The following is a 9,700-nucleotide window of genomic DNA, read 5'->3' as shown; positions in this document are numbered from 1 at the left end:
CACAGCCTGCCGTACCAGCCGCCGGGCCCGCACCTGTGCCCGTACTGCTGCATGTGTACGGCGCGTACGGGCTGCCGCTGGAGCCGCAGTACGACGGGGCGGCGCTGTGCCTGCTGTCGCGGGGCTGGGCGCTGGCCTGGGTGCACGTGCGGGGAGGTGAGCCGCGTGTGATGATTGCGGGGCTGTGAATCAGTTGACGGTGAGGGGGACATGCGTCACCACGCCTGCTTGTTTGTCCTGTGGACGCCAGCACTCCATCTGTACTTCGGGCACTTCTGGCTGACACACTGCGCTGCGCCCATGCATTCGCCGCACGCGGTGTGCCGTGCAGGCGGGGAGCTGGGCCGGGGCTGGCACGCGGCGGGCGCTCGGGCCCGCAGGTCGGCGGGTGTGGCGGACTGCTTGGCGGCGGCGGAGGCGCTGGTGGCGGCTGGGCTGACGGCGCCGGGGCTGCTCGCGGGGCACGCCATCAGCGCAGGTGGGCCGGGGGAGGGCAGGCGGGTCAGCAGGGAGGGCAGCCCTGCAACAGTGCCCCACACACACACACGCACGCACGCACGCACACGCACGCGTGCACGCACACACGCACACACATACACACACACATGCCTTCTTGCGCGCGCAGGCGGTGTGGTTCTGGCTGCTGCTCTGGCGGCGCGGCCGGCGCTGTGGGCCGCCGCCGTGTTGCGCTGCGCCCACCTGGAGCTGCTGAGCAGCAGCTGCGGCGGCGGTGTGGGGGCAGGGTTGGCGGCGACGGGAGAAGCGGCGAGCAGCAGTAGCAGTGGCAGCAGTAGCAGCAGTGACAAAGATGCGCCGCTGCCGCCTGCATCTGTGCTGGCGGCGCATGAGTGGGACGAGTGGGGCCACCCGGGTGACTCCTCCGAGTGGGCGGCCCTGGCGGAGCTGTGTCCCTACCGCCGGCTCCTGCACCTGCAGCCGCACCCGCAGCCGCAGCCTTCAGCAGCCGCGCCCGCAGCCCCACAGTACACTACAACACTGCCGGTGGTGACGGGCGGCGGCGGTGGACAGGCGGTGGAGGTGGAGGTGGCGCCGGGGGCAGCGCCAGGAGCAGTGGTGGCGGGGGGCGGCTGGCGTGCGGCGGTGTTGGCCAGCTGCGCGCTGGGTGACCCGCGCGTGTCGCCCGCCGTGCCGGCCAGGTGGGTGGCGCGGCTGCGACACCGCCTTGCGCCGCACCTGTCCGGGCAGCAGCACCAGCAGCAGCAGCACCAGCAACAGTACCAGCAGCGGCAGCAGCAGCAGCGGCAGCGGCAGCAGCAGGCGCCATCATCCGCAGAGGTGTGCTCCGAGAGGCACGGCTCTGGCGGTGGCTGCGCCCCGCGAACTGGATGGAGCGGCCTCGTCACACGCATGCTGGGGGGAGCAGGAGGCAGCGGTTCGACTGGCAGGGGTCGCAGAGGCGGAGGCGAGGCGCAGGCAGCAGCCGATGCGAGCGCGGGAGGCGGCGGGAGCGCATGCGCCTCACAGTCGGCCCAGGTGCCGCCCTGCCCCGCGCCGCTGCTGCGAGTGCACTACGACGGCACGGGCCATGTGCGAGCGGGAGAGGCGGCGGCGGAGGAAGCGGCTGAGGAGATGGCCTTTGTGCTCACGGCCGTGCGGAAGCAGCCGCCGCCGCCGTCGCAGCAGCAGCAGCAGCAGCAGCAGCAGCAGCAGCAGCTGCCAACCGGGCGTTAAACCCGCGCTAGCCGCCCACGGAATCTCGGCACACGGCATGGGTGAGGTTGCGGTGCCTCCCCCTCTCTGGGAAGGCTCCGTGCCGCAGCATTCTTACATCGGGCCGTATAGGCGTATAGCAGATACGGCCCGGCGTCCAGCCTTGCGTCAAGAGCAGCGAGCGAAGGTGCACGAAGGCAGCAGACTGACAATTTGCATCCATCCACGGCTTCGGGAGGCCGAGCTCGGCATTTGCTGTTCATCTGTATCTGTAACGAGGAGCAGACGGTTTGCCGATGAACAGTGCTGAGCAATCTCGCGTTGGATGCGTCTGCTGCGGACGCGCAGCTTCGCTCTGCACGCTTGAAGCGGCTGCCATTTGGCCATACGCCGGACGCTGTAGCTAAGCCTCGCTGCAGCGACGCCGAGCAGTAGGTGCGAAATGCGGGACATCGGTATCTCGGCAAAAGCCCAAGCTGCAGAAGCCCGCTTTACTAGCTTAAATCATATTCAAAGATTGTGCCCATGGCATTGTCGTGCTCGCAGGACCTCTAGAGGCCACGCGCTCGCAGCCCTCAAGACCAGGGAGCGGCCAGGTTCCCGCCGGGTTCACCCATGCCTCCCATGCCTCGTCCACGAGCGCATCGATCGCCAGACGTTTGTTTTATGCAGCCCTCACGATGCCGCTCCTACTACAGCGGCCAGCGCGCGGTGCCCGCTGCCGGCGGCGCGCCGAAGCGCCTGCCGCAGCACACTGCAGCGGCGCGCTTACCCTGAAGAAGGTACAGTCACGAGTCTCACCCGCAAGCTTCTACTCCGGCGCTGTTGCTTCAGGAATGCACTGTAGGATAGGCGTTTTTGTGGACATGCCTGGACCGCGGCCCATCTGAGCAGTGAGCTAAGAGGTGGTGGCTCAGCACGTCGCGGTCCTTGAAGTACGAGGTTGCCGCGTGCTGCGGCAGGCGCTGCGGCGCGGCGCCGGCACCGGGCACCTCGCGCTGGCCGCTGTAGTAGGAGTGGCATCGTGAGGGCTGCATAAAACAAACGTCTGGCGATCAATGCGCTAGTGGACGAGGCACGGGAGGCATGGGTGAACCCGGTGGGAGATGGATGGTGCGCGCGGCTGTTCCGTTTTGTGGCGGCACAGGGTGCCGACGTGTGGCTTTGGCCGGGTACGCATGAGACGAGAGAGGAGTGGAGAGCAGGCGCGCTCCTACCGGAGGGACCTATCTTGCCCACCTTCAGGGCCCACCTTCAGAGCGGCTGATAGCGGAACCGCATGCATTCCTCGCTTGCGGACAGCAACCTGGCATGCACATGTGCAAGTGCGCGCATGGATGGGTCGAAGCGCAATAGGGTCCGCACCGCCGACCGTACGGTATGTGCGTTGCGGTGGCTGTGACGGCGGCGTGGTGGGTGGCGTGCATAGGCTGCATGGCTGTGTTACACGTGCTGCAGGCTCCACTTGCAGGCCCCGTTGGCGCATGGTACTTGTGACGACCCGACAGTGATGGAAGTTTTGCAGCTGCGACGGTGGTGTGTCAGACAGAGGTGGATGTCCCAACACTCTGGGCGCTGGGGCCCTGGGCTGCGCTGGGGGCCCCGGCCAGGCGGGGGTGGCGGCAGTGGTCACCAGCCCGGCCCGGCGGGGGCGCCTGGCGCGGCCCGGGGCCCCGGCGCCCAGATCTAGGGAGCAACCTACGGCACACACCACCTGCGGCTTGGGCTTGTTTGTGTTTGCTTAATGCGGAGTGCTAAGTACGTGCGCGCATGAGGCGGTGAACGCTGATGTTGTGTGCTTCCACCGCTAGCTGCCATGTGTTGGGGCACGACGTCCAGGCTGCAGGACGGCATCCTGTGTGCTGCTGTGCTGCCATGCACCACCACTGGCGCCACCACCACTGTGTAACTTAGCCCCTGCGCCCAGCTAACCCGAATGTGGTCGTTACCTGGTTGACACCCGAATGTGGTCGTTACCTGGTCGACACGCATCTTGTAGCGGGGGGGTGACCCCCCCCCTGCTCCCCCGCAAGTAAACGTAGCTGTCAAAGAGCCAACTCCGATGCAGCCGCTGGCCATGGACCCGGCCATATTTCTGTGCGTGTCACTTCTTGAATAAATATTTTACCACATTGGTATACCGTAACAGAGTACGAGAATGCCATCCTGAGCCAGGAGCATGTCCAACCCGCCATGAACTTAGCTCGAGACGCCACAAACCTGCATTCTGACGCCCCGCTGTGTTAAGCGCCTACGGCATATTTCACTGTCCTGGGTAGCAGTCATACGGGGACAGGGAACCTGCGCCTCGGCAACGAGGCCCTGCAGGTCTGGCGATTAGGGTTCAGGGGAGCTCAGAGGGCAGCCGGGCGAAACGGCACATGGCGCTTGAAGCATAGAGCGTGAGGAGGCTGGGTGGCAGCGATGTAATTCTGCCGACGCGCCCAAGGTAACTCTCAGCGGCCGCTGGGAGCTGCTAACGCACTGGCCAAAGCTGCTCGTTCCCGCCCCGCCGCCGTCCGTGGACGTGGCCCAGGCCCCTGCCTCCCCGGCAATGCGGCGCAGGTGGGTGGTGGCTTTGGGCGTGCATGCGCTGGCGGGGGATGTTTGGGGGCGGGGCGGGGCAGGAGTGCGGCGCGGCGCGGCGCGTGGCGGTTCGTAGTGTAGCGGCGGCGTGATGTGGCGTGTGGCGTGGCGCGTGGCGGCGCGGCACGTAGTGGCGCGTGATGGGTCACCGCGTGCCGAGTCCCTGTTGAGCTCCGGGCTGCGGGGTGAAGGGGGGCACGTGAGGTCGCAGCAGGGGACCACTGGGCGCACACCGGCAGCGAGTGATGCGTGTGGTGACGTGGACGTGGACAATGCGGAACATGGGCGTGGGCGTTGCAGCCGTGGGCATTGCAGCTGTCCGCAGGTGTCCGCAGCGCCCTGCGGGAGCGCTCGGGTGCTGCTGCTGGCTAGCTCGTGCATTTGGGTCTTGCCAGGGTCGTCCTGGGCGGCGCGGCTGAGCGGCCCAACATTCGACTGAGCCTGCATCGTACCGTGGGTATGGTGGCTGCGATGCGGACCTTGCGCCGCGTTGTTGCTTTTCCCCGTGCGCAGGTCAAGTGCAACACCTGCTGGCGCGGCAGCCGTGGGAGCGCTGCGGCGGCCAACGGGTGCGGCGGCCCACCGAGCCGATGGGCACAGCCACGGGCTCTGGAGACCTGGCGGACGCGAGGAGCAGCTGCTGGCGCTGGAGGTGGGAGCGGTTGGGGGCGATGTCCCACGCTTCGTCTGGTTGCGCTGCATTTTGACTTTCCATCTGGGTGATTATGTGGCTGGGATGCGTGCGTAAGTACATTTCCCCTGGATCGTCTCGACCCACATGCCAAGCATTGGCTGCAGCCACCGGTGTGTGGGAAGGCGTGACCCGACCAAGCTCGACTTGCATGTTCATCATCAAACTTGGATTGCTGATGTGCCCCGCAGCATCCTGACACTGGCCGACTGACGGTGCCCAGCGTGTGAGTGGTGTGAAGGCGGCGGGAGTGGACTGCGCAGCTGCGCTTCAAGTGGCAAGCAGCGCCGCCGCGACGGAGGGCCCGGAGGAGCCGCAGGCGGGGGCCGCGGTGGGCGTTGCAACACCTGCGGCCGGCGGCAACAGCATCGGCGCTGCCTCAACAGCAGCAACAACAGCATTAGCAACAGCACGCGTGACAGCACGCGTGACAGCGGCAGTAACAGCATTACAGTATCAAGTCGGCGGCGTCAGGGTGCGAGCAACCGCCACCGGATTGGACTGCACGCGGCGTTGGCCCCGATGGCGGTGTCGCGCACGCCCTCGGGCTCAGCCGCGCTGTCAGCGCCGGCCGCTGAGGCCCTGCGTGCTGCCCCCCGCCGGCGGCGCCCCAGCGGCTGCACAGGCAGCCGCTCCACCGCATCAGCCGGTTCCACAAGCACTGGCGTGGGACTGGGCGTTCAAGATGAGGGCTGTAGGTGGCGGCGTCGCGGGCGGGCGCGTGCGTGCGGCGCTGCTTCAGGCGGTGCGGCCGGGCGCAGGTCCAGCAGCCGGAGGGTTCGTGGAGGAGTCGGAAGGTGAGCACTGCGCAGGCCAGCAGCGAAGGAAAGGAGGTAAAGAGGCGCGCAGGGCTGGACGTAGTAAGCGAGCCGCGTCAAAGCGCATGCCGTCGCCAGATGTGCATGACTCCCTGACCCGGCTTCACCTTGTCTCTGGCTATGCACCCCACCACCAACTCCGGCGTCACGCGCCCGCGCACTTACCCTGAACCCACCCTCAACCCCGCTCCTGTCCCTTTCAGACCGCATGGCCCAAGCGAATGGCAGTACAGTAGTGCGGGCGGCCCGGCCTGGCTGCATTGGCGCGGCAGGAGGCGTGAGGGCGGTACGGGCCAGGCTGATTGCCCAGAGCTATGCGCGCAGGCAGGCAGCAGGCAGGGTAGGTGTCAGCGGGCTTGGTGTTGTGGCACGCAGGTGAACGCACATTGCGCAGCGACTGGGGTGCCCGGTGCAGGCTCGGGCACGCAGAGGCTAATAGAGCAGGGATGGCGGGTGGAGGCATGCGGCGTGTGCGCAGCCGACCCGCAGCCGGGTACATGGACGCACGTGTGGTAGCAGCTGTTGCAGTAGTCAAGGACAATGACATTGCAAGCAAGGACAATGAACTTGCAAGCCAGGACAATGAACTTGCAAGCCAGGACAATTTCATTATTCTTGCTTGCGATTAACGTTCCGCAAGCGTTCAATTTCAGCGTCCCGCTCGTCGCTGCCGGCGTCGGAAGAGCTGCTTGGCATCGTCCTTGACGTTCGCCTCCTTCATCATGAAGCTGCTTGGAGCTGTGGCTCTGACGGTGGCGCTGCTCCTGGCCGTGGCCGTGGTCCCCGTGACAGCGTAGTTTGGACTCCTGTAGACGGTGAGCTGCTGAGAGGGGGCTGACTGGGCGGGTCCGAGGGCAGGGGGAACGCGTAGTTCGAGGAGGGAGCAGGATAGTGTTCCTTTCCAGCTCCTCATCGCGGTCCCCGCCCTCGCCTTCGCAGGTCCACCTGAGGTCCCTGGCGGCTGCTTGTGCCCGAGGGGCGAGGGCTGCCCAGTGGACCTGGAGCCGCTCTGCCTGCACGCATAGAGGTGCGCCACACCAGCAGTTCCCCCGGGTGCGCAGAGGGAGAGACGCCACGGAGGCAACCCTGGCAGCGGCGCGGGGAAAGCTGGGGACCGTAGGGGAGGTGGCGACTAAGAGGCAGGAGGTGCCGAGGAATGATGGATTCATCTCTCGCCATGTGCTGTCGCCAGCCGCCCCGCCTGCACCGCAGCAGCATCAACATCTGCCACAGGTGCCTGGACCAGGTGGTGGCGGATTGGAGGTCACTGGAGTGCAGGCAGTACAATCGGGAGGAGCTGAAGGGAGCAACGGCGCACAGGCATTGTTGGCATACCGGCAGCCGCCGCCGTCACAGCACCAGCAGCAGCAGCAGCTTGCTGTTGGAAACGGCCGCAAGCGCGCCAGGGATGATGATGATGGCGCTGGCCAGCGCCGATCTCAGGTGCCCAACGGGAACATGTTGTGGGTATAGGACAAGAAGGCGGAGGCCAAGACGGCTGCGGTCAAAGAAGCCTGGGTGAGCCTGCCTAGCCGCGAGCAGTCTACTGTCTTCGGTGCTATGTGGAACGAAGGGGCTGCCTGATGAGGTGCGGGACCGGTACAAGGCGAAGACCATGCGAAGAGCATGCTGCTGGGCGGGGCAGATTGGCAAGCCGGTGTGACTGAGCTGCGGCCGTGCACCTCGTGCGCGTGACGGTGCTGCTGCGGACTCCTCACGGTGTGGGCCGCGAACGGCAACGACCAGGACGCAACTAGCTAGCTATTGTGGGTGAGCTGCGGCTGACGCTGCCGTGCGGTTGTGTGTGTGTGACACGGTGATGCTGTGGACCCTGACGGTGTAGGGCGTGAACGGCAAGGATGATGACGCTACGAGCAAGTGTGAAGTAATCCTTGCAACGCAACTCAAGGCACTTCGAGCCATGTGTGTTACAGCGGTGGGCACGCACAGCAGCCTCAGCGTGCCGCATTCCTGGTTTCCATGCCGCAGCATCGAGACACACACGACTCCCCGATGGGCCAGGGCAACAGCAAACCATGATAACAACAGCCTCTTGATTGCTCCTTACTTCCGCCGTGCAAGATCACTTGCGGCATGAGCGGCGAAGGCAATATCGCTCGTGCACAACACAGAACTTGCGGGCAGGCAGCTCCAGGCAATAAGGGCACTCATGAGGTTTGTAGGTCTTGCGTGCACGAAGCTTTGCACGTGGCAGCTTCACCTCGCCGTCATGTACAGGGCTGGGCAGGACCGGGTCAGAGTCTTCGGGCTTATTGACGGCGGCTTCTGCAACGCGGGCGGGCAGGCGGAGTCGGGGCGGGCGTGTCTGGCCGAGGCCGTCTGGTGGCACGTTTGGGGAGTCGGATCAGGGGGGGGGGTACGAACTAAACCTCCAGACCCCATGTCCCAAAACCTCCCGACCCCCCCTCCGAACCGACCGACCGACCCCCACCACCCTGCAACCCCTCAAAACCCCCTCAAAACTCTTTGGTTTTTAGCCAGGTCGGTGTCAATCGACTGCTCTCGGCGAGCTCTACAATTGTATATCTCCGGTTCAGCTGGAGGCACAACTTGACTGGCAGCCATGCCACACATGTCCATGTGTCCATGGCCGACCACCGACCATTCTGTCAGACTACCGGGGCGTGCGCTTAAGCTGACAATTGCGCTGTACATATGATGTTTAGGATTGTGTGCCGGAAGAGATTGGTCGACTTTCTCCCGGGATCATGTGAAGAATCCCGGGATTCATGTCACACTCGATGGCCGGCGGCAGCCTTGTCGCCATGACCCACACGAAGCCTTGGCCGTTACACGTTAGCATCAGATCGCATAGTCTCCATGACACCAGTGAGAGACGCTCGAGTGGGGCTCTACGCTACTACGATGCCGATGTGGACGGACGTTCGGCCGCTTTCCAGAGGCCAAACGTTCTGCAAATGCTTTAGTATGTGCATGCTAACGTGTGCTAGTACTTGTGCTAATGGGCGGAGCGTTTAGAGGGGCGTTTAGGGCGCAGAGACGAAATCTGGCAGTCCCACCCACATCCGCGTGACGAAACCTTGGGGACCCCCAACCCCGACGACCGACCCTGAACTTTGAGGGCCCATAACTTTGCAATTACTACCCTGATTGAAACTCTGAAAGTGGATTTGGAGTTCTCTCGTCAAGCTCTTTCGTTTTAGAACATGGGGCCTTTCCCAGTCGAAACTACCCCCCCCCTGGTCGGATGCGACATTGCTCCGACGGCTGCTGTTGTTTTGAGGGCGCTCGGATGCGACCTGGTTGCCGTGCAAGCGAGCAGAGTACTGGTGAAGCCACTCGTTCCTAGGCGCCCTCGCGCCCATGCACCCACTGCATGGTGCACTGTGCCACTCCTCACGCCTTGTCGGTGCTCACTTGTGTGCTGGCGCAGCCCATATTCTCCTTTGGCACGCAGGCCGCTTGCGTGCCGGACTCAGACTGAGCCGCACTCAGCCATACAACCTGATTGGAGTAGCCCAGCGACTGACCCAGCTTGCCACAGGCACGCGGCATCCGTGCCTTCCTCTCGCGGCTTTTAGAGGTGCTAAATAAAGCGCTGCGGGGTACGTGGGCTAGTGGTGATTGCCAGCCAGTGCTGGTGGTTTGTGCTCCATGTTAGGTGTACGACCGTTGGACTGTGATGCGGTACTGCCGGCCGCCAAACATTCAACGTCTGGACTTGGTTAAATTTGTAAAACCCAACTCGGCCGACTTTCGGCATGGCATGGGTTGCCACGGCCTTTGCAACTCAATAGTGGGCCAACCGGGTACTGGCCCGCGCGCGTTACCAACCTCCAAAGCCCTCCAGAGCCCTCCAGAGTCCAGAGCCCTCCAGAGCCCTCAGGGCCCTTCAAAGCCCTTCAGAGCCCTTCAGAGCCTTTCAGAGGCCGGGTATGCTCACGCTCGGCAC

The 9,700-nt window shown here is 64.7% G+C and overlaps 2 protein-coding genes across 2 annotated transcripts in view; both read left to right on the top strand.

Moving 5' to 3' along the window:
- CHLRE_12g485500v5 (uncharacterized protein) overlaps positions 1-3,592 on the top strand; it is a 7,521-nt gene extending 3,929 nt beyond the window's left edge. Inside the window, exons 9-13 of the mRNA XM_043067830.1 lie at positions 1-156; positions 332-478; positions 626-2,106; positions 2,218-2,695; positions 2,739-3,592. The exon at positions 1-156 is cut by the window's left edge and continues 463 nt beyond it. Of these exons, the coding sequence (XP_042917925.1) occupies positions 1-156; positions 332-478; positions 626-1,692 (1,370 nt within the window). The 3' untranslated portion in view covers positions 1,693-2,106; positions 2,218-2,695; positions 2,739-3,592. The remainder of the gene's footprint in view (positions 157-331; positions 479-625; positions 2,107-2,217; positions 2,696-2,738) is intronic.
- Positions 3,593-3,805: 213 nt separating this feature from the next.
- On the top strand, positions 3,806-7,678 carry CHLRE_12g485478v5 (uncharacterized protein). The gene is made up of 5 exons (XM_001703152.2): positions 3,806-4,236; positions 4,771-4,909; positions 5,140-5,745; positions 5,970-6,581; positions 6,706-7,678. The coding sequence occupies exons 1-3, from the start codon at positions 4,226-4,228 to the stop codon at positions 5,176-5,178; spliced, it is 189 nt and encodes a 62-aa protein (XP_001703204.2). The 5' UTR covers positions 3,806-4,225; the 3' UTR covers positions 5,179-5,745; positions 5,970-6,581; positions 6,706-7,678.
- Positions 7,679-9,700: the final 2,022 nt, after the last annotated feature.

This window comes from Chlamydomonas reinhardtii, chromosome 12, assembly GCF_000002595.2.
Source record: "Chlamydomonas reinhardtii strain CC-503 cw92 mt+ chromosome 12, whole genome shotgun sequence".
NCBI classification, from domain to species: domain Eukaryota; kingdom Viridiplantae; phylum Chlorophyta; class Chlorophyceae; order Chlamydomonadales; family Chlamydomonadaceae; genus Chlamydomonas; species Chlamydomonas reinhardtii.
The sequence above is the reverse complement of the archived record's forward strand: the minus strand, read 5'-3'. Positions and strand labels throughout refer to the sequence as shown.